The 23,509-nt window shown below is 36.9% G+C and overlaps 1 protein-coding gene across 2 annotated transcripts in view; it reads right to left on the bottom strand.

Moving 5' to 3' along the window:
* The window catches only part of CERT1 (ceramide transporter 1), a 123,600-nt gene that overhangs the window by 30,237 nt on the left and 69,854 nt on the right, over window positions 1-23,509 (bottom strand). For both annotated transcript variants that reach the window (XM_020880904.2, XM_020880905.2), the window contains exons 6-8: window positions 21,309-21,392; window positions 16,883-17,040; window positions 12,274-12,366 (exon numbers count right to left, since the gene is read on the bottom strand). In XM_020880904.2, the coding sequence (XP_020736563.1) occupies window positions 12,274-12,366; window positions 16,883-17,040; window positions 21,309-21,392 (335 nt within the window). The remainder of the gene's footprint in view (window positions 1-12,273; window positions 12,367-16,882; window positions 17,041-21,308; window positions 21,393-23,509) is intronic.

The raw sequence follows: 23,509 nt of genomic DNA on the forward strand, positions 1-23,509 counted from the left end.
GCTCTTTGCATCATGTGGCCCAAGTATTGGAGCTTCAGCTTCAGCTTCAGTCCTTCCAATGGATATTCAGGACTGATTTCCTTTAGGATGGACAGGTTGGATCTCCTTGCAGTCCAAGGGACTCTCAGAAGTCTTCTCTGACACCACAGTTCAAAAGCATCAATTCTCCAGCACTCAGCTTTCTTTATAGTACAACTCTCACATCCATACATGACTACTGGAAAAACCATAGCTTTGACTAGATGGACTTTTGTTGACGAAGTAATGTCTCTGCTTTTTTAATATGCAGTCTATGTTTGTCATAGCTTCCCCCTGGGATCTGTAATTTCCCAGTCTTCTTGGGCTTCCCAGGTGGCGCTAGTGGTAAAGAATTTGCCTGCCAATGCAGGAGACATAAGAGAACAGGGTTCAACCCCTGGGCTGGGCAGATCCCCAGGAGGAGGGCACAGCAACCCACTCCAATATTCATACTTGGAGAATCCCATGGACAGAGAAGCCTGGTGGGCTATGGTCCACGGACAGAGGAGCCTGGTGGCTTACGGTCTGTAGAGTCACAAAGGATCAGACATGACTGAAGCAACTTAGCAGGCACTTGGGCTTCCCAGGTGACGCCCTCTGGGAATGCACCAGCCAATGCAGAAGACATGGGTTCATTCTTGGGTCAGGAAGAGCCCTTGGAGTAGGGGGATGGCAACCCACTCTAGTATTCTGTGCCTAGAAAATTCCTGGACAGAGGAGCCTGGTGGCCTCTAATGGGGTCGCAAAGAGCTAGCTACAACTAAGCATGCACTGTGCACTGGCAAAAACAAGCCCTTTTTCAGGCCCCGAGCAGGTTCCCCGGTCTACTCCTTCAATGTGAGTGCTCCTCAGGGTTCCACCTCTGCTCTCCCCGCAGCATTCTTACTATTTCTATGACTTCAGTCATCATCTGAAGGTTCCCAAGTTCATAGCCTGCCATTTCACTTCAAGTGTAGATCTTTACATCTAATAATACATAAGACAGATTCCTCATGTGACTGTTTCAGCTTATATGCACCAGGTCTAAAACCTGCTCTTCCCTCTCCTCGTCAATCTGTGTAAGGCAGAAACCTGGGCCTGTTCTTGAATTCCTCCTTTTTTCCCTCATTCAGTCACCACATACTACTTTGCAAATATCTGATTTGTCCATGTACATTCCTACTGTTCTATCCGAATTCAAGCTATCTTCAATTCTCACCTGTAATACCGAAAAAAGTCTCCAAGGCCTTAGTTACAACTGTCATCTTCAGTCCACTCTCCTCACTGCAGGAAGTAAGAATGACTTTTCTAAACTGTAAATCTGAAAAGTTCCTGTGCCTCAAACCCACTGCCTGAGGCAGATTTTTCCAGCCAGTCTTGCCACTCCCCACTTCAGCTAGGCCCCACCCTCCACATATAAGTGCTTTGTGTTACCCTGTGGCAAAATGCTCTCTTTTCCTTCTGGTCTTCAAATGTTTTTTCTTCAGCGCCTACAAGCAAACACTTTCTAGGCTATCCACTTGGTTAACAAATACTAAGCTTAGTCACTCTTAAGGTTTTAGCTCAGATGTTACTACACCTGGAAGCCTTCCCTGACTTAATATCCTCCCAGTGTTAAAGTGTTCCATAACATTCTAATCACCCATTAACTACTCTGTGTTCCTACTCTATGTACTTAGTTGGGTTCCCTGGCAGCTTGGTGGTAAAGAACCCACCTGCCAATTCAGGAGACCTGGGTTCCATCCCTGGGTCGGGAAGATCCCCTGGAGAAGGAAATAGCAACCTACTCCAGTATCCAGTACTCTTGCTTATGAAATCCCACAGACAGAGGAACCTGGCAGGTAGTCCACCAGGTTGCAAAGAGTCAGACATGACTTACTGACTAAACAACAACAACAAGGTCCCTGGGCAGGATCCTTGTTTGTCTCATTCTTAAAATATCACCCATGCCCAGCAGGGCTTCCCTGGTGGCTCAGATGGTAAAGAATCCACTTGCAATGCAGGAGACCTGGGTTCGATCCCTGGGATGGGAAGATCCCCTGGAGAAGGGAAAGGCTACCCACTCTAGTATTCTGGCCTGGAGAATTCCATGGACTGTATAGCCCATGGGGTTGCAAAGAGTCAGACACAACTGAATGACTTTCACTGTCAGTGTTTATAAAACCAAGATAAATGATGATGGCGATAATGGGCTTTTAAAATTTCATTCATGATTTTAAAAATGTTTGCTTGTTCACTTTTATGCCTAGCGGTGTCTTGCATTAGTTAAATCTTAAGGAATGGATTTAAGATTGTAATTTCTGAGGCTACAGATGACAGAAACAGGTAAATCTTTGTTCAATAACTAGAACACTGTGAATGTTTGATAAGAACAAAACAAAGTCATATTTTGAATTAGTATCTAAAATCCAATGGTTCAAAACTTGAAAAGGAGAAAAAGGTGTAAGAACAGGCACTAGTTTAAGGATTACATAACTTGAAATGACAGGGATTTGAAATAAAATTTGTATTTTATGACAAGATAAAAATTTTAACGTAGAAAAAAACTTTTCTCTGCCCTTTGGCCCTCCCCTTTCCCCTCCATTATTTATTGTATATCTGCATTATGCATCAAGACCAAATCTTCCCCATCAGGAAGAATACCTGCCTAAGGGCTTCCTTGATGGCTCAGCTGGTAAAGAATTCGCCTGCAATGCGGGAGACGTGGGTTCGATCCCTGGATTGGGAAGATGCCCTGGAGAAGGGAATGGCTACCCACTCCAGTCTTCTGGCCTGGAGAATTCCATGGACTGTATAGTCCATGGGGTCGCAAAGAGTAGGACATGACTGAGCAACTTTCACTTTTCAATCCTAAAGTGCAATAATTTCCTAGTATCAACAAGACAACTCCTAAAAAGATAAACTTCTTTCTTGATCCTGTAAGGCATCACACGACATCACTTTGTTCCTGTAGAACTGGGTTGTGCCAACTGTCAACATCATTTGATGTACTGCCCCATCTCAAAAAACTTACATTACTGTGCTTTGACTTCTAACGCACAGAACAGCTCTCCTCAATTTGGCTTGAATACAATTTTCCATTTCTTTCTCAGACAGACTGATTAATTTTCATCAACATGCATGGTTTAGCTGGCAGGAATATCAGATACCCACTAAACGACACTTGGAAGCCCACATAGAACCAATGCTCAGTACCAAGCAAGGGCCCATAAAGCCCACCATCTTATCAGGACTCCTCAGGGGTTCTGGTGAGTTCTCCTAGTATCCAAATCTCATTGTTTGAATGACGATCCTGAAAATTTTATTCATGCTATTTCACTCAAGATTTGGAGTCTCAAGGGGCACTTGTGCATTTCTTAGGCAGGACCTAGGGATTCTGGACAAGGGGGCCAGGGAAACACAGATGGCTGGGTATTTGTTAAATTTGGCTTAAATTGGGGGGGGGGGGAAGGGGGACTGATACATGATCTGAACAAAGCTTTTGTTAGTGAAATGAGAGAATGAATTACTCAGCTCTGAGAATAAGGGAGCTCCACTACAGTCATTTAAGTAAATTATTAAGTAAATACTACTCATGGGGGGAACTGAGGGACAAACACAGCTGAGGCCGATAACCTAGAGCTCCAAGTACCCGTGCTAGTTGCAGGCGGCCACAGGGAGAACCATGCCCTGTGAGGTGAACTCCTTGGGGCTAGACTCAGAACAAGCACACATCTGATCTGCCACACTGTCCTCAGAATCTTGTTCAGATCACATCTCATATCCCACATCTGAATTAGGCTACAAAATAATGAGAAATTGTGCCTTACAGCCAAACCCTTTGGATGGACAGTCACCAATGGGAATACCAGCAGGGTTTATGTATGCTTGCAAGTTCTTAAATGCAACTAGAGGATTTCACCCCTAAAATGGTTGCAATAGGTTCTTTTAGCACTTCCAAACTGATTTTAAAAATCGGTTTTCTTTTCTAAAATTATATTAGCAGGGAAAAATATTCATCAGGCTAGCTTCTTAGACCCTTTGAGTGGGAAAGTCTACTAAATTGTTAAAAGTTTACAGAGTTCTCATCTTAAATATCGCACCTATTTTAACTGGTATACCTAAGTCCCCAAAGACTTCAAAATTTCAAAAATCTCATTGAAAGACTTGTAGAAGGCTAAAAAAAGATTAATGATATAAAAGGTACGTAAACTTTAACTGCTATTCCCCTCTATTAATAATCTTCCGTCCTAATTGCCTTTCTACTCAGAAAACACTATCAAATGGTTACTTTTAGGAAAGGGAACACATGAGGCTTGTAGGCAAGCCTCTTCAGATCAAGGGCCACAGTTAGAATTTCTTAAACCCATGGAGAATCCTCAAAATTGTTTACAAATGGATTACCAAGCTGGGAGGTGGGAAGCCAAGGGTCTGACTAAACTGACCACAGGTGATACTCGAGCCTGATAGGAATCTGGGAGGGCTAGGTGGGAAGAGGCTCTCCCCCGCCCCGCCCCTGTAAGCTAGATGAAGGGAAGAAAGATTCCAACGTGAGTGAGTGGGCATGTCAGTCCTCTGGTGTCCCTGAGATGGCCACCCAATTCTTTGAGAAAGGGGAGGGGGGAAAGCGCCAAGCCAAAAAACTTATTTTACAAATCTAGTCTTTACAGCACCAGAAGTGTGGCTCCAGAAATAATCCAAAGCCCACCAATCCTTTTACCATTCCCCAAATCTCCCCTATTTAAGAGGTTTGTAAATAGAGGGAAAAAAAAAATTCTGGCCTTGAGGCGGGGTAGACAACTTGTTACTTGACTTCTCAAATAGAAATGTTAAGTGTCTCTCATAAATACTAGTAAAAAGGGTTTAGCAATCTACATAGGTGATCTTGATTTGTTCCATTTGGCAGAAACCCAATTAGAATTCAACCTCTTTTATAACTGATGGATTTTATATCACTATACCTGATTTCCGGCTGAAATTTAGTAACAGGTACTATGAGGTCTCTGCCTGTGTGTTTTCTCGTATCTATATATGAGTGCTGTAGATGTGTGGTACTGTCAGAATTATTTGGTAAAATAGCTCTATTTAATTGGTTTAAAGGCAATTAAGCTCTTATGTAAGTACTCAGAAATATATAAGAACCTGGTCAGAATGAATTTCAAGTTTATATGGTCCACAATATATTTAGTACTGACTTAATATCTGTTATTAAGTTAGCTTAAGCTTCTTGGCTTAATTAGTACAGACATGTCTTTAGAGCATAATACTTTCATTATACTTAAATTTACTAGAAATCAAATAAAATCTTAGTATTCCTGTTAGAAAATTGTTCAGCAAGGAAAAATAAAAATATGATGAAACTTTTAACCCTTTAGGAACAATTTATGCTTTGGGAATGTTTATATAAAATACTCCTTCTGGATTTTGGTAACTTGAACTTTAGAGTTGTGCTTAATTAAATTAAATAATGGGAATCCACTGAATACCCAAGTTGTTTTCAAGTAAGATACTGGAACATTATTTACAGAACACAGGTTTCCTTTTGCAGAGAAACTCCTAAAAGGTACTTAGAGGATTATTAATATGATGCCACATTAAGACATTTTCTGTAAGAAAGTGAATGTTTTCTAGAAACAAATAGTATTTATGAACCTGCCAATCTAAAGAATAATGTAAAAGACACTTTGTAAGTGCTTACTTTTTACTAGAAACTAGGTTTTAAGGTTAAGAATTATAATATGTACAACTAAAGCTACTAAAATAGTAAGGGAAACATTTTAGTATGCAAGGAAGATAGGAAGCATGTTTTCACTAAAAGAGTATGAGAGGGACTTCTGGGGTGGTCCAGTGCCTAAGAATCCACACTCCCAATGGAGGGGACCCAGGTGCAATCCCTGGTCAGGGAACTGGATCCCAGGGAACTTCCCATGCAGAAGTTCACATGCCACAGCTAAAGATTCTGTGTGCCCCAACTAAGACCTGGTGCAGCCAAATAAATACACAAATAAAAAAATTTAAATACATGAATAAAAAGTATGAGGAATGGAAAGGCTTTTTTCAAAAGGGGAAGATGGGATAGTTTTGTCTTAGAGCTAGCTGGTTGTTTCTGAATGGAAATGAAAAAAATGGGAAAAATAATATGGATACAGAAAGTTGTTAAAGGGTTGAGGAAAAGGAACACTGAGAAAAGAGTTTTGTACATGGTTGGGAATGGCTAAGATAAGACTGAATTAAGAAAATTATTTTTAAAGGTAAAGTATATGAAATTTGAATTTAGTTTTCTAAGAAGACAAAGTTTTCTTAAAACACTGAGCTGCTTTTAGTAAGAGAGAGTGTGAGTTTCTTTGCCTTTTGGTGATTTATGACAACCTTTGAGCTCTTTTACTGTCATGCTGGTTAAATGACAATGACCTATGATCCTATTTAACCAGGTTTTTGAAAGTTTTTGGTAGTTTTGACAAACTTTCCAAAGATCAACTTCTAAGTGAAGTTCACCGGACCTTTAGTTAACTTTGAGGTTTTTCAAAGGGTCCCTGGTATATCTCGCCAGCTCAGAGAGAAGAGTAATTAAAAATTAGGCTTATTTGGTACGTTAAAATACATGGGAAGTATTGTTAAATCTGAGTGGTGATAAAACTTCTGAGGTCCTAAATGGGTAAATGTTATTACTAGAAAGTCTAGCTTTCCCGGTGGCTCAAACAGTAAAGAACAGGCCTGCGGTGCAGGAGACACAGGTTCAATCCCTGGAGGAGGAAATGGCAATCCATTCCAGTATTCTTGCCTGGAAAGTTCCATGGACAGAGGAGCCTGGTGGGCTACAGTCAATGAGGTTGCAAAGAGTTGTTTACGACTGAGCAACTAACACTTTTATAGAAATTCTAGAAATTATATGGAACTCCTAAAATGTCCTGGTAACATGTTATCAGTTATAATTCTAGAAATTATCTTAAATTGTTTTATGTCACAGCAGTAACCAAGTTTGTCAACTGGACTGGAATCAGGTCTTTACCTTAACTTTTCAAATCTTTTGTAATTTATGGAAAGTTATTATTTTACTCCAATATCCGGGCAAAAATACTTCATTTTCAAGAAGATTCATAAAAAGAACAGTACAGAAACCTTACAAGTCCAGGTTTCTGATAACTTTCAGATCATACCACTGAACTGGCTAAGAAATTAAAGACTTCTGATGGCAAACTGGATGGTTTCATAAAACTGCTAACTGAATACTGAGATGTAGGATTAGTCTCACAGGACTGAATGAACTTATGAGTACGGTTATAATTTTTGTTTTTTTTTTGTCTGAAATACTATATTCATTTTTAATCTGCTTTCCAGATATAAAGGAACCCTTAAATTACACCTCTGTATATAAAACTAAAACATTTATTTTTTCTCCCTACCTGATAGAATCTGTAAACTCTTAGGTTCCCAGCAACTTAAGCAGGTATACAAGGAAGGCCACCTACTAACAGGCACAGGAATCTCAAGGGATTCAGAAATTCACCTAAACCCAGCACCCAACTCTACATTTATCACAGGCAGAATCCATGACATGCTTTGGTGTGGCTTTCTTGGCCTTGAGAGTTTAGGTTCAATCTGAGATTATGAAAAGTTCCATCACAGCCAATTTAAAGAGTCTATGTGGTCAATTAATCAGACATTTTGTGAACAAATTAGTCTTAATGTGGCTGTATTTGGTAGAAATTATAGGGTAATTTTAGAGAGAGAAAGATAATGTTTAAGTGGATATTAAATTCTAGTTTTATTAAGTGAGGTCTTCACTACTGCCTAAAATTCTTTTCCGAGATAGTTTCCTTGTTGTCATATTACTGTAAAGTTTAGTTATTAAAAGGGCACTCAAAGTATGTTTCTGAAGCTTATCACAATAATTTAACTTTGGATGAAGATCAGATGTGCCATGACCTACAACCAGGAGATTATTCCTACTGGAAAAGGTCTCAGATAAAGGACTCAGTCACATTAGAACGGACTGTATTAGGCCTCCTCTCCTAAATAAACTGCAATTCCTATTTCTGACACCTGACTTCAATTAAAAACAGTATTACCAGACCAGCACAAGAAGACATCTGAATGAGACAGCTAATCCAAGATGCTGGACCAGGTCTGTATACTGGTAACTTTGATAACTGCTTATGCTCATTTTTTTGGTGGGGTGGGGGGAACTCATATCTTTGCTTATGAATCAAATGTACTTCTTTCTTTAGTTCAGTCACGCAGTGGTATCCAACTCTTTGCAACCCCGTGAACTGCAGAACACCAGGTTTCCCTCACCATCACCAACGCTGGGAGCTTGCACAAACTCATGTCCATCGAGTTGGTGATGCCATCCAACCATCTCACCCTTTGTGTCCCCTTCTCCTCCACCTTCAATCTTTCCCAGCATCAGGGTCTGTTCTAATGAGTCAGTTTTTTGGTTTCAGTTTCTTTCTTGGACTCAATATTTGCAAGTTTAAAATTAATCTAACCACTGGGTTTGGGGCCAATTACCCATGTCCCAGGTTTCCCTGCTGAATTTCTCCTCTCCAAGGCTCTAACTGGATGGCCCTTGGACATTTTATTTTAAAGAAACTCTAGCACCATGCAAGCTAATATCACTGCCAATATCCCTAAGTGACATGCTCTTATCTGGCCAAGTAAAGATGCCTATTCTGAATCTAGCCAAATAACCCATTTCATTAGATGGTGAATACTGGGTAGCTCCCACAATGACACAATGGATTTACAGAACAAATTCATGACCTTGGTTTTTCCCAGGTTGGTTAGGAAAACACATAATTCATTTGCCTTGGAGTTAAGGTCCCTTATGGGTAGCTTCTGTCAATCTGTAATGTGAGTACACTGGTTCCTATCAGGTTTCCAATGGTATGACCATTTGGCCACAATATTTGGTAACTCATCTTATGACACATGAAAATCTAAATTTCCACTCTGAGCAATAGCAATCTTCCTCCCAGTTTAGGGGAAACACTAGGAAAAGAGTTCAGTTTAGGAGGATCTTGGCTTAAATCTATTAATGATGTTGTTGGTCCTCCTGACAATTTAAATTACAGTTGTGGAATTACAAAGTGATAGTTTCTTGCCTTCCATACTGTGTGTCACCTGCTAACAGTAAAATAATGATGTCTACACAATTTGAGTTTGTAGATCACATCTATATAGTGCTCTATAAATTAATGGGCATACATAATGCACATGTGAGGAAATTTGGGTTAAATCATATTGGACAACCTGGAATCGGCTCTCAGTACTTGTTGAACATTCTGCTGGTGTAATTCCCCCCGCCAAAAGAGAACTGAGCTATTGAGACCCAGCTTAGACAGACATGACGGACTGATCAAGGGCAGGTGAGCAACAACCCTGGCGTCAAGGAACCAGATATCTGATTGCCTAATGCTTTCTATCAAAAGGTTAACGATCAAAAGAGGGAAATTGTGAAATAAAATTATTTTATGGCAAGACAAGAAAAATTTAAGTGTTTTTTTTTTTAGTGTTTTTTAAAAAAACTTTTTCTCTGCCTTTGGCCTCCCCTTTCCCTGCAACTGTGTACTGTATTATCTGCATCTTGCATCATGACCAAATCTTCCCCATCAACAAAAACACCTGCCCAATCTTAAAGCACAATGTTCTCCTAGCACCAACTCCTTAAAAGATAACCTTCCTTCTTGATATTGGAGTGAGTCATGTTACCTACCAGTTTACACTTGCAGAAGAGAGCTGTGTAAACTGCCAGTATTACATCATTTAACTTGATGTAGAGACTTCTGTCTCAAAAACACTTCTAATGGATGGAACAGTCGTCAGAGCTTTCTGAGATGCTGTTCCTGGTTTATAATCCTCAATTTGGCTCCAATAAAAATGTCCATTTCTTTCTTAATTTTTCATCAACAGAGAACTGATGAGAAAAAAACTGCAGTCCCCTTAACTATTAAAAGAGAAAGAGGGAGGTGCATTTCAACTAGGTGGGAAAAAGATGGTTTAGTCAACCATTCCAACTGGATTATAAAATTACAGATTCCTCCATTACATCATAATTTTTAAAAAATCAGATGTGTTAATATATTTAGAAGAGATCATTAAAAAAAAGAACAGAAAATATACATAATTATTTGAAGTACAGTGTGAAAGGATTTCAATCTAAAATGGAATCTGACAATATAAAATGGGAATCTCATGCCTGTACCTGAAGAATGGAACTTAACTGAGAGAATGATTTCCCATAAATGCCAGATCAACAGAAGACAGAGCCTTATCTTCAGACCAACGACCATCTGCCAAGTATCTCTCCCCATCTTCAAGGTAATGAACTTACTGCTTAGACTCTGGCTGGACTTACCCTTGTCTGTTCTCCTTGCCCATAAAATACAGCTAGCCCCACAGCCTCTACAAAATTGCCTGTAACTTGTTACTTGGCATGCATTTCCCAAATCATAATCTCTGCTATTCCCAAATAAACTCATTTCTGGTAATTTGAGACTGCCTCAGTTTATATCTTTAGGCTAAGAAAAGAATACTTTTTAAAACATGAAAAAAACATAAAGATAACTGTATTCAGCCTGTGAGTTAAATACAAGATAGTATAAAATTTCACTATTTCACTATTGGCAAAACTAATAAGATATTTTTTTAACTGTTAAAAAGAAGAAAATAATTGAGAAATGAAGTCAGTCCTGTCCATCTTCTAAATCAAGAGAGGAAAAACACCCAAATTCTAACAATAAAAATGTCAAGGGATGTGTACAAGAGAGCCACTAAAGAAGAAATGCAAATAACCAATAAACATTTTAAAAAGAAAGCCTAAATTACATCAATAAAGCAATTTCTTTAAACTAATAAACATATAAACCTATCACAAGGACCCTCCTTTTCTCTCCTCTGAAATGACAAAAGGGAAGACAAATATGAAATCATACAGTAAGTCCCCTACGAACAAACAAGTTCCATCTGGAAAGTGCATTCGTAAGTCCAATTTGTTCAGAAGTCCAACACAGTCAGCTCAGGTGCCTAACTAACACAATGGGCTAGGCAGTACTGCACTGTGATAAGTTATACTACTTGTCACACAAATAATATAATACTAGAGGTCACAAAAGCACAGCCACTTGTAGAGGATGCATACACACATGCAACGTACATCACACATCTGAACCAACTGACGTGACTGGATATGCCAATGCATCTTTGCAGTAAGAAAAAAATAGGGCAAATTGTAAAGGCTCATAGTTTCCCCCAAACAAACCTAAAATAGCAAATCAACCTGCTCAGCTTCAGAATAAAAATTAAAATTTTTGTTTTAACAGCTAATATTTCCATAATCTAGACTTTAAAATCCAAGACGATAGCTGATTATGTAATTTTTATACATTCTAGAAGGAATGAAATGACAGCTTATTAATTTAAAAATATTATCACTCGAGACTTCCTACTATGGATTTTCACAGCTGGAAATCAATCCCAACATAAAAAATATTGTCAATAGCAGGTCTTTTTTTCCTTTCTAGAATAAGAACGGCAAGGAATTTTTTTTCTACTTTCTTAAACACAATCTAATGTCTTTTTTTTAAACATTTTACTTCCATGTCAATGATACTGCTTGCACTCCTATATGTGTGTGTATATGGAGATGCAGATTCTACTAACTGCTTAACAAATAACAAAATGGGGAAAGAAGCTGGTTTCAGACATTTTTCAAACATAAAGGTGAGGCAATTAGAACAGTTCATGCTCTGCTATGGATAAGACCTCACAGTATACAGCGCAGACTAAAATCTTTCACCAGTCAAGTTCTCGTGAGCTTTCCTCTGTAGGTTGCTTTTATTTAAAAAAACAAAAACAAAAGAACAGAATCAGGGACTTCCTTGGAGGTCCAGTGGTTAAGACTCTGCAGTCCCAATGCAGAGAGCACAGGTTCAATCCCTCGTTAGGGAACTAAGAGCCCACATGCTTCACAGCGCAGGCAAAAAAAATAATGCAGCTATTGATTTTAAATCATAAAATTAAAAAAAAAGAAAGAGTTACAAGGTAATATAAATAAGTATAACCCTCACAGGCTAGACAGAAACTTGTCCTATAAAGTAGACGGGGCTAGTAATGAGCCTTTTAAAGTTTTCTAGGAAAAAAAATCTTTTCAGGGTAAGCCTAGTATATATATTATCAAATATTCAAAATATTTAAAGGTTACAAAAGCATAATATAAAAATCACTTTTGTGACATCAATATATATTATGTTTTTTCTAGGTGTTTCTTTTTCTAAGACCAAAACTGTAATTTCATACCTCATAATCTGGTCCTCCAAAGTGGGATTTTTTCTTAAGTTCTGTCACAGCATTTTTGTATGCTTCCTCCACCCTTCTTCTCTTCTCACTTTCCTTTAAAAAATAAAACCAGATGAAGAATTTATCATGTGATATGGGATTTTTTTTACATTTCACCAAAATTTTACAATTTGGCAAAAAAATAACTCTAATTCCTGTAAGAATTTTTCTTCTGCTAAAAAAGAAAAGAAAAGAAAAGAAAAACATGAGTATTCTTCTGCTCAAGAATATTCAAAAGAATACACTTTTTTTCTGGGCCATATATCACATACAAGCTACCGTTAAGATCACCTACTAGGTAGGTCTGGAGAAGGAAATGGCAATCCACTCCAGTATACTTGCCTGGAGAATTCCATGGACAGAGGAGCCTGACAGGCTGCAGTCCATGGGGTCGCAAAGAGTTGGACATGACTGAGCACCTAACACACACACACACTAGGTAGGTTATATATTTAAATGGATTAAGTAACTACCAAAGTGTCTACATTTCAAAAAAAAAAAAAAAAGATAAATTAGCATCAGAGAAACATCTATAATATATATTCATGTGTCTGTTTCCCCCAGTAGGAGCTAAATTTATTTTGTTATAGAGAAAAAAAGCAAGTAACGGGTGTCAGGAAAAAAATAACTCAATAATTGGTAAAACCAGTAACTGCAAAAAAGATATTCTAGGAGATGTTTCTTATACTTTCCAACTGCTGGATTAAATTATTTTAGAGCTGAAAAAGAGCTTAGATTTCTACTTTAACCTTCTGCTTTTATAGATAAGGTCTATAGCTCTCAGAATCTGCTAAAAGATCCAAGGACAAAATTTTAAAAGGCTGGCCTTGGCACCAACCTCAAACTTTCTTTTTTAGAACAATGGACTGCAATGGATCAAATCTGATATTAAAGCCCAACAGAATTACTATTAATATAAAGAACCTAACACCTTTATTCCTTCACCTCAAATATTTAAGGGTTAAAGTCCAAACAGAACTCACACAGAGCTTAACCACTTCTAAAAACCCATGTGAATTAAGCTAGTGCAAATCAATGAATTAGTATACTGGGTCTACAAACTGATTGTTGTGTACTGAAATGAAGACAGGACTACAGAACCATCAGGATGGCTAAAATTAAAATATAAAAAATCACTCACAAAAAAATTCTCACTTACTTGCTGGTGGGACTATAAACTGATATAACTACTTTGGAAAACTGTCTACCTCTATACACCTAAAGCTATGTATATACCTCATGAACTGATAATTCTACTGCTTGGTATATGCCCAAATGAAAACAGTGCATGTATCCACCAAAAATACACATAACAATGCTCACAGCAGCTTTATTCACAAGAGCCAAAATAAAAAAATGCCCATCAGCAGGAAAAAGGAAAAAACACAGTAAAGTCATAGAATGAAATGCATCATATTAGGAACAGTATACAGGAATAACACTCTATAACAATAAAAAACAACAAACCATCACTAAAAGTTACAAGATGAAGGAACTTCACAATCAGTGTTGGGGAGGGGGTAGCCAGACAGAAGAGTGTATTTTGTATGATTCCATTTACATGCTGTCCAAGAACACGCAAAACTAATCTATAAGGATATATTAATAAGTTAAAACTGTGGTTACTTCTTGAGGCTGTGATATGGTATGGAGTAGGAAAAGGCATGAAAAACTTGGGGGGGGTTATAAAATTTCCATATTTTGATTTCAGTAGTGGCTACAGGGGAGTATACATATGTATAAAACTCATCTAGCAGTACATTTAAGATTGGTACACTTCACTGTATATATATTAAACCTTAATTTTAAAAAATGGACAAAACAAAAACACACAGAACAGCAATAACACTAAAGACTTTGAGGAAAGTGAATAAACATGTGAAATTATACACCTGTGAATCTATTAATATAAGCAAACATCTTCGATGAATAGGTTTTCTCTTATTAATATTGTTAACAACTAAAACTGCTTAATCTTAGAATTCTTGGACATAACTGGCTAAAAATTAAGTATACTTCTATAAAAGAAGGAATTATTTATACAGGTAACTGAGAAAAATCATCACCACTGAAGAATATTAATTTTAAATTATTTAACTATAAGAACAATGTATATAGTGTTAGAAATCTACATAAGAGCTATTAAACAAAAAATTGGAGACTATAAAGATTTACATATATATTATACATATCTACTATATATGTATATCTACTATATACTAGATAAACATATATTAGAAATATACATAAAAGGTAGCTATTATTTTATCAACTATCACGTATTTAATTGCTCTCATTAGATTTTAACATCCTTCAAGAATGACTTCCTGTTCATTACTGTTTCCTCATTTCCAGCTTACAGTTTAGCACACAACAAGCATGCAAATACTTCTTGAAAAAAACACAATTCAATTAAACCATATTGCTATCATTGTACTTTCCTTCCCAATTATACCAATTACCTAAGTGAAGTGAAAGTAGCTGAGTCGTGTCCAACTCTTTGCTCCATGGACCATACAGTCTATGGAATTCTCCAGGTCAGAATACTGGAGTATTCTCCAGGGGATCTTCCCAACCCAGGGATCAAACCCAGGTCTCCTGCATTGTAGGCAGATTCTTTGCCAGCTGAGCCAAGGACATGTTTGTTGATAAACAACTCTCTCTATTCAAGAATTTCCTAATCTTTACAGAGTGTGTGTATATATATAAGAATATATATGTACATACATACTAAATATATGTGCATGTACTGTATATGCACACATGCATTTACATTTCCTGCAAAATGTAACTGGGATTCTATATCAACCTTGAGAAAAAACGTGATGGTGGAAAAGGTGAATGAGACTTGTAACAGCACTATAAATTACAGTTGTTTGCAGATTTCAATTAATACTACCATCTTTTGTGCTGTTATTTGGCTAAATATGGTACCAAAAATGTGTTTTTTTTCCACAGATTCTTTGATACAGTCTACCTGGTGCTACCCAGTAAAGAAAGACAATGGATAAGATTACCAGTATTGAAGACAACTACAAATCCATGTCCCTTTTCAAACAAGAAATTTGATTGCCAAAAAGATGGGGAAGACATGTGTTATTCTTAATGGATTTTTTTAGGCAGTGTCGTTAAGAGCACATGACTGGAGATGGTGACTCTCTAGTAGATTAGTAGACTGCGGGTAGGGGGTGCTTAAGAGAAAGCTACCAAAAAGTTTTGAATAAGCTAATCCGGACAAGTTGAAAGGTTCTCCTGAACCAGTAGTCTAGTGAATTTAAGGGGATGTCCTGTTTCCTCACACTTTATTTTTGTGTGTGACTCTTCTAAAAATTCACTATGATCCACAACTGAAATCATTGATGGGGTAACAGTTTGCCTCCAGAATAATAATGAAGTACCTGTATGTACCTTAAATGGATATTTTTACTGCTTGGTTTTAAAAGAAAACATAGTCAATCAACCTGGCTTACTTTCACCTGCACCCGAGAACATGCGAACCTTTTTTAAACATCAAGTGCTATTAAACCTATAGCCATTCTGCTATTACATCAGTGATGACACTGCTTCCTTAGTGTTCTGCTCAAATTGCTAAGACCTCCAAATACTGCAAGCAATATGACTCACTAATTGGTGATACGATTCTGACTGACACCTGCCCTAATATCCAGAGTTAAAATATAGAAGAGTAAAATTCTTCTAATTCTGCTACTTAATACCTCTAGACAAGCCTCTGGGCCTCAGCTGCTTCTTCTATAAAATGATGGCACTGCACTACAACTAAACTCTCTAAGATATGCTTTGGTTCTAACATTTTTATGATATTAAATTATAAACAAAAGTTTTCCTACTAAACAAATTCACTGAGCCAAACTCTACTTCACATTTAGAACTAAAGATTCATATTATAACATTATCAGTGCTGCAGTTTAAACAAAGGTAGAAAAGGGGAACATAAAGCAAATGTTCAATGAACAACAAAATGTGTGTTAAGCGACACCAGTGATGTTGGAAAACATACACAGCCATGAATGCAGTAAGTTAATATTTAACTTTATAAATCGGTACTTTTTATATACACCAAGTAGTTCATATAACTTAAGTATACATTCATGTGTTAGACAATAAAGCTGCTGCTGCTGCTGATGCTAAGTCGCATTAGTCGTGTCTGATGCTGTGTGACCCCATAGATGGGAGCCCGCCAGGCTCCCCTGTCCCTGGGATTCTCCAGGCAAGAACACTGGAGTGGGTTGCCATTTCCTTCTCCAGACAATAAAGCTAGGAAATGTTAAATGGTTCATACTTCTATTCCAAGCATTACTATTATCATTAGAAAAACCTTTATGTTAAAATCCAATGAAGAACGCATACCATACAATAACCAAATACATAACCAATGAATCTCATTAAAAAAGTGAATTTAAGATGTTCTAAAGTTTTAGAGAATTAGCACCACCTGCTACTTCTAACAGCCAAAAGATCTTTCCCTAAGAAGTTAGTTAGGCTTAAATGTTTGATTGGTATATAAAGAAAATCTGATTATTTTTTTTAAAAGAAGAAAAGAGAATCTTACCTTGTCCATTCTCTTTTGCCAGCTATCCTCACGTTTTACCATTAACTCAATACAATGAGAAAGTGTAGCAAGGATTCCGGCAGTAGTTGCTTTAAAAGTTATCGCCTCACCTTTAAAGTCTATACCATTAATTCCTTTTGGTGTTACATGTGGAAATACTGGGGAAAAAAAAATTATTCACTATAAATCTTTTTAACAAAGAAATCATTCCTCATTACAACTTAAAATTAGGTATTTTTTAGAAAACTATAAGAGCAGAACTTTCAAAATGGAGCTGCCTTCCTGTTGGCCAACACTTAAAAATTTCCATCCATCTCTATAGGCAAAGAAGCTTGGGACAACATATGCACTCTCAAGTTCTTTTCTCTGATTCTGCTTCCTGAAATCTGTTTGCCAAGATGTACACAGTGAATAAGTGGTTAAAAGAAGTAATAATTTAATAATAACAGATAGCCTAGAGTGAGACCTAATTATGGCAAGAACTACCTTATATTTTGAGAAAACCTGAATTTTAAAAAAAATCTGAATTAAAAAAAAAGTGCTGAAATGAATAAGGTAATATAAGAAACTTAAGTAAATGTCTGAATATAATTCTGGGACCAATGCATACATAAAAATGGTTATGTTCATATATTATAATTTTAATTTAAAGTTAGTCTTTAAATGAACAATCTTAAAAAAAAACACTCATAAGATGCAAACAAGACAGAATAATATCTTTAAGCTTTATTCATTTATTTTTGGGCCACCATGAGCAGTATGTACAATCTTAGTTTCCTGACTAGGGTTCGAACCCACAACCCCCTGCACTGGAAGCATGGAGTCTTAATCACTGGACAGTCAGGAAGTCCCAGAGCACTATACTTATAAGAAACCATTTCAATAGAACTCTTATGAAATAATACTTCCAACTTTAAAAACTCATAATGTAGATATGACAGCAAAGCGACAATCCAAAAATTAAACTGACAAACTAAACTTCATCAAACTTTAAAATTTCTACTCTTGAAGGCACTGTTAAAAGAATGAGAGTTTCAGCTGTGGGATAAGTAAGTCTAGAGAGCTAATCTATAGTTAATAATAAAATAATGGTAACTGAGAAAAATATGTTAAAAGAACTTGACTGCAGTAATCATTTCACCATAATCATATACCCCAAATCACTATACTGAACACGTTAAATGTGTTTCTGTTGTTGTTTAGTTGCTCAGTTGTGTCTGACTCACTTCGATCCCAAGGACTGTAGCCCACCAGGCTCCACTGTCCATGGGATTTCCCAAGCCAGAATACTGAAGTGGGCTGCCATTTCCTTTTCCAGGGGATCTTCCTGACCTAGGGACTGAACTCACATCTCCTGCTTGGCAGGTGGATTCTTTACCAATGAGCCACCTGGGAAGTCTCACCTCAAATATGTATAATATCCACATAAATTTTTTTAAAACAATGATGAAACAAGTCACAGACTGGAAAAAAAAAACCTTTGCACAGAATACATATGATAAAGGACATATTCTTTATCTATCTATCCATATATATACTACATATTAATATAAATATCTCAGTATATTAATATATCAATACAATACACAGTAATCTCAACAGGAAAATATAATCTAATTGAAAACTGAACAAAAGATCTGAATACACATTTCACCAAACAAGAAATATGAACAGCAAATAAGCGGATAAAAAGATGCTCAACACTTATAGATACTAGAAAAAAGCAAATTAAAACTACAGTGAGATACCACTATACACCTATTAGAAGACTAAAAGACTGACCACATCAAGAGTCAGTGGGGATATGGAGGAACTTGAGCTCTCAAATATGACTGGTGAAAAGTAGTTTGGAAGGTTTTTAAAAAGTTAAATATACACCTATCATATGATTCAACCATGCCACCTCTCCAAAGAAATAAAATATATGTCCATAAAAAACTGTGTTTAAATGTTCACAGGAACATTATTTATAACAGCTCCAAACTGCAAACAACCCAAATTTCCACCAACAGACAATGGACTGAAGAAACCTGTCATGTCATCTGTACGAGGGAATACTATTCAGCAACAAAAAGACACTGAATAATGATATGCATAACAATGAGAAATTTCAAACGAAGAAAGAGATCAGGCAAGAAGAACTGAATTCATTAGATTATAGAAAATGCAGACTAATCTACAGTGACAGAAGGGTTGTGGTTGGTTGAGAAGTGGAGAGAAAGGGAAGACAAAAGGGATGGAGGCAGGGAACTTTTGAAGGACAGTCTTGATGGTGGTGATAGCATCATGATAATATTAAAACTGACCAAACTGTACACTTTAAATATATATACAGTGTATGGTATGTTAATTACATCTCAATACAGCTGTTTAAAAACCTATTTTCTTTTTCTTGTGTTCACTCTTATAAAAGATCATATTTATTTTACTATGAAATAAGGTTTACTTCTGGACGCTCAATTCTATTTCACTGTTCTATATATCTTTCCTTGAATTCCAGAAGAACATTTACTTTTGCTTCATTGACTACTCTAAAGCCTTTGACTGTGTGGATCACAACAAAGTGTGGAAAATTCTTCAAGTGATGAAAATACCAGACCACCTTACCTGTCCCCTGAGAAATCTTCATGCAGGTCAAGAAGCAAGACTTAGGACCGGACATGGAACAACGGACTGGTTCCAAATTGGGTAAAGAGTACATTAAGGCTATATATTGTCACCCTGCTTATTTCACTTACATGCAGAGGACATCATGCAAAATGCTGGGCAGGATGAAGCACAAGCTGGAATCAAGATTGCTGGGAGAAATATCAATAACCTCAGATTGCAGATGACACCACCCTTATGGTAGAAAGTGAAGAGGAACTAAAGAGCCTCTTGATAAAGATGAAAGAGGAGAGTGAAAAAGTTGGCTTAAAACTCAACATTCAGAAAACTAACATCATGGCATCTGGTCCCATCACTTCATGGCAAACAGATGGGGAAACAATGAAAACAGTGACAGACTTTATGTTCTTGGGCTCCAAAATCATTGCAGATGGTAACTGCAGCCATGAAATTAAAAGATGCTTGCCCCTTGGAAGAAAAGCAATGACAAACCTAGACAGCGTATTAAAAAGCAGAGACGTTATTTTATTGACAAAGGTCCATACAGTCAAAGCTATGGTTTTTCCAATAGTCATCATGTATAGATGTGAGAGTTAGACCATAAAGAAGGCTGAGCACAGAATTGATGCTTTTGAACTATGGTGCTAGAAAAGACTCTTGAGCGTCCTTTGGACTGAAAGGAGATCAAACTAGTCAATCCTAGAGGAAGTCAATCCTGAATATTCACTGGAAGGACTGATACTGAAGCTGAAGCTCCAATACTTTGTCCACCTGATGCAAAGAGCTGACTCACCGGAAAAGAGCTGATGCTGGCAAAGACTGAAGGCAAAAGGAGACGAGGGCAACAGAGGACGAAATGGTTAGATAGGATCCCGGACTGAACAGACATGAATCTGAGCAAACTCCAAGAGATAGTGAAGGACAGGGAAGCCTGACATGTTGCAGTATATGGGGTCACAAAGAGTCAGACAGGACTTAGCAACTGAAGAACAATCAGATTTTACTTCGTATTCTTTCTTAACTTCAGCAAAAATAAGCATAATTAGATTAACTTATTTTTCTCACAAAGGCTTATTTGCAACTTAAAGTTTTAAGAATCCATGTCAGCTTTTTCTTAGAATATATTAAAAGAAAGCACTGACTACGAGTCACGGGTTTCTGTTGCAACCTAACTTCTCCCAGCAGATACCACATATATGTGATACCATGTGTTATCTGTCTTTGGTTCATTTCTTAGCATAATGCCCTCCATGTTCATCTGTATTATTAAAAACACAGATATCTAATGAACAATTAGGAATTCCATCCAAAAAGTAACTCGTTATTAACTGATATATGAAATAAACCACCTTGTTCCTGAATTTATGAACAACTGTGCTATGAAAGCAGCTATTTTAATAATTTTCCTTTAGTAACACTGATTAAATACATTGCAAAACCAGTTTATCAAGTGGAAAGAGAAAAGAACATTAAAGACAGAAATAACATTAAAGAAACATTCAAGTTTCATTACAATCTTTCCTAACAAATAATTTTTTCAGTACTAGAAACTGATTCTACCAAACACTACTGAAACAAATGGCCAATGTCTAAAATTTAGAACAAAATATCTGTCAGATAAGCTGTCATATTATTTAATGTCAGACTGTATTTTACCTCCATGATCTTTTCCTAGAAGAAACTTTCATGTTCCAACTTAAAAAAGACTTTTTCCAATTACTCCATTAAATAATTATTCCTGTTAAATAGTTAGTTACTATGTAACTTTAGAAAGTATATTTTTCCCACATACCCTGAGAGAGAAAACATTACTACTTACCCTTTTCCTTATTGCCATTGGTATTATGCAAGAAGTCTCCATCAGAACGTGTCGTAGGAAAGTCATCTTCATCATCTTCTACCACTAAGTAAAATATATTTAAGAATATCAGGATGAAAGCACACAGAAATCAACCAGTTTATTCTTATGTTCAACTGATTAAATATCCTCTGGATTCCCTGAATATGCGATCTTATTCATCTTTGTATTTTCAGTGCTCATCAATGGATGTCCAAGAAGTATGCTGTGAAATGTCTTTAAATACATTTATTATAAAAACCATATCCATTCTCATTTTTGTAAGGGATAGTACTGAGATATAAATTATTCTGTCCTTTGAGTCTTCATATCTCTTCCTCCTTACCTTGGGGAGATTTTGTAATTCTGCCAGAGGCCTACAAAGACTGAAGAGGATGGTAATGGTATCAATACATAAAGAAGATACTTTATCTTGCCTCCAGGATACACAGGGAAAATATAACGACTTACAGTTGTGATACTGATTTTAATTCATCCCAATATGTCTGTGCCTGGATATTCCTTTGAACTTATCCAATTCCAGGAAATACAGAATCCCCTGTGTTCTTCAATATACCTCTTTCTTCTATACAATACTCTCCTTTTATACTGCCTAACATATGAATCCTCTGCACTACGTATTCTGCTTCTAAATTTCTAAAATTCTGCTTCATCAGTTTCTAAACCTCAGCCACCAACCTTATTCTATATTTTTGAATGCCTTCTTCGGTTTATTAGGTTGGAGCAAAAGTAACTGCAGCTTTTGCATTGCTGAAATTTGCCATTTGATATTGGAATACATTCTAAATAAATATGGTTATGTTATATATCATTTTAATGCACATTTCTTGCTTTTTTTTGCTAATGATTTATTACTTGTTTATTTTATATTTATTTTAAACTATGGAAATGATATGAGACAAAAAGCAAATTTGAGTGATTTTCTCATTTGAGTTCAAACGGTTTGTAAAACAGTGCAGACAACTCACAACATCAACAATGAATTTGGCCCAGGAACTGCTAACAAACATATAGTGCTATGGGGGCTCAAGAAGTTCTGTAAAGGAGACAAGAGCCTTGAGGATGAGCAGCCTAGTGGCTGGCCATCGGAAGTTGACAATGACAGGTGACAGCCATCATCGAAAATGATCCTCTTACAACAACACGAGAAGTTGCTGAAAAATTCAGCATCAACCATTCTACGGTCATTCAGCATTTGAAGCAAATTAGAAAGGTGAAAAAGCTTGAAAAATGGTGCCTCATGAGCTGACTGGAAATTTAAAAAAATCATCATTTTAGTGTTGTCTTCTCTTAATCTACGCAGCAACAACAAACTATTTCTTGATCAGATTGTGACATGTGATGAACAGTGCATTGTACAGGACAACCAATGACGACCAGCTCAGTATTGGATCAAGAAGCTCCAAAGCACTTCCCAAAGCCAAACATGCACCAAAAACAGGCCATGGTCACTTTTCTGTGGTCTGTAGCCAGTCTGATCCACTACAGCTTTCTGAATCCTAGCAAAACCATTGTATCTGAGAAGTATGCTCAACAGATTGATCGGATGCACTGAAAACTGCAATGCTGGCAGCTCGCACTGGTCAATAGAAAGGGCCCAATTCTTCTCCATGACAACGCCCGACTGAACCTTGCACAGCCCACGCTTCCAAAGTTGAACAAACTGGGCTGCAAAGTTTTGCCTCAACCACCATATTTACTGAGCTCTCACCAACTATCACTTCTTCAAGCATCTAGACAACTTTTTGCAGGGAAAATACTTCCACAACTAACAAGATGCAGAAAATGCTTTCCAACAGTTCACTGAATCCCAAAGCATGGATTTTTATGCTTCAGGAATAAGCAAATTTATTTCTCATTGGCAAAAATGTGTTAATTGTAATGATTCTTATTTTGATTAATAAAGATGTGTCTGAGTCTAGTCGTGCTGCAGTCCATGGGGCTGCAAAGAGTCAGACACGACTTGGCAACTGAACAACAATAATGATTTAAAATTCATGGTCTGAAATCATAATTGTGTTTGTATCAACCTAATATTGTCTTTTGCTGAACTCCCTTTCTACAAGAGAAATCTTCACATTAAACTAATGTCTTACTTCTTGTCTATATCTCCTTACGTCAGGAGCAATTTGGCTGTACAAGGAACATTTCATCTATTTTAA

The sequence above is a fragment of the Odocoileus virginianus genome, chromosome 6 (assembly GCF_023699985.2).
Source record: "Odocoileus virginianus isolate 20LAN1187 ecotype Illinois chromosome 6, Ovbor_1.2, whole genome shotgun sequence".
Taxonomy (NCBI): domain Eukaryota; kingdom Metazoa; phylum Chordata; class Mammalia; order Artiodactyla; family Cervidae; genus Odocoileus; species Odocoileus virginianus.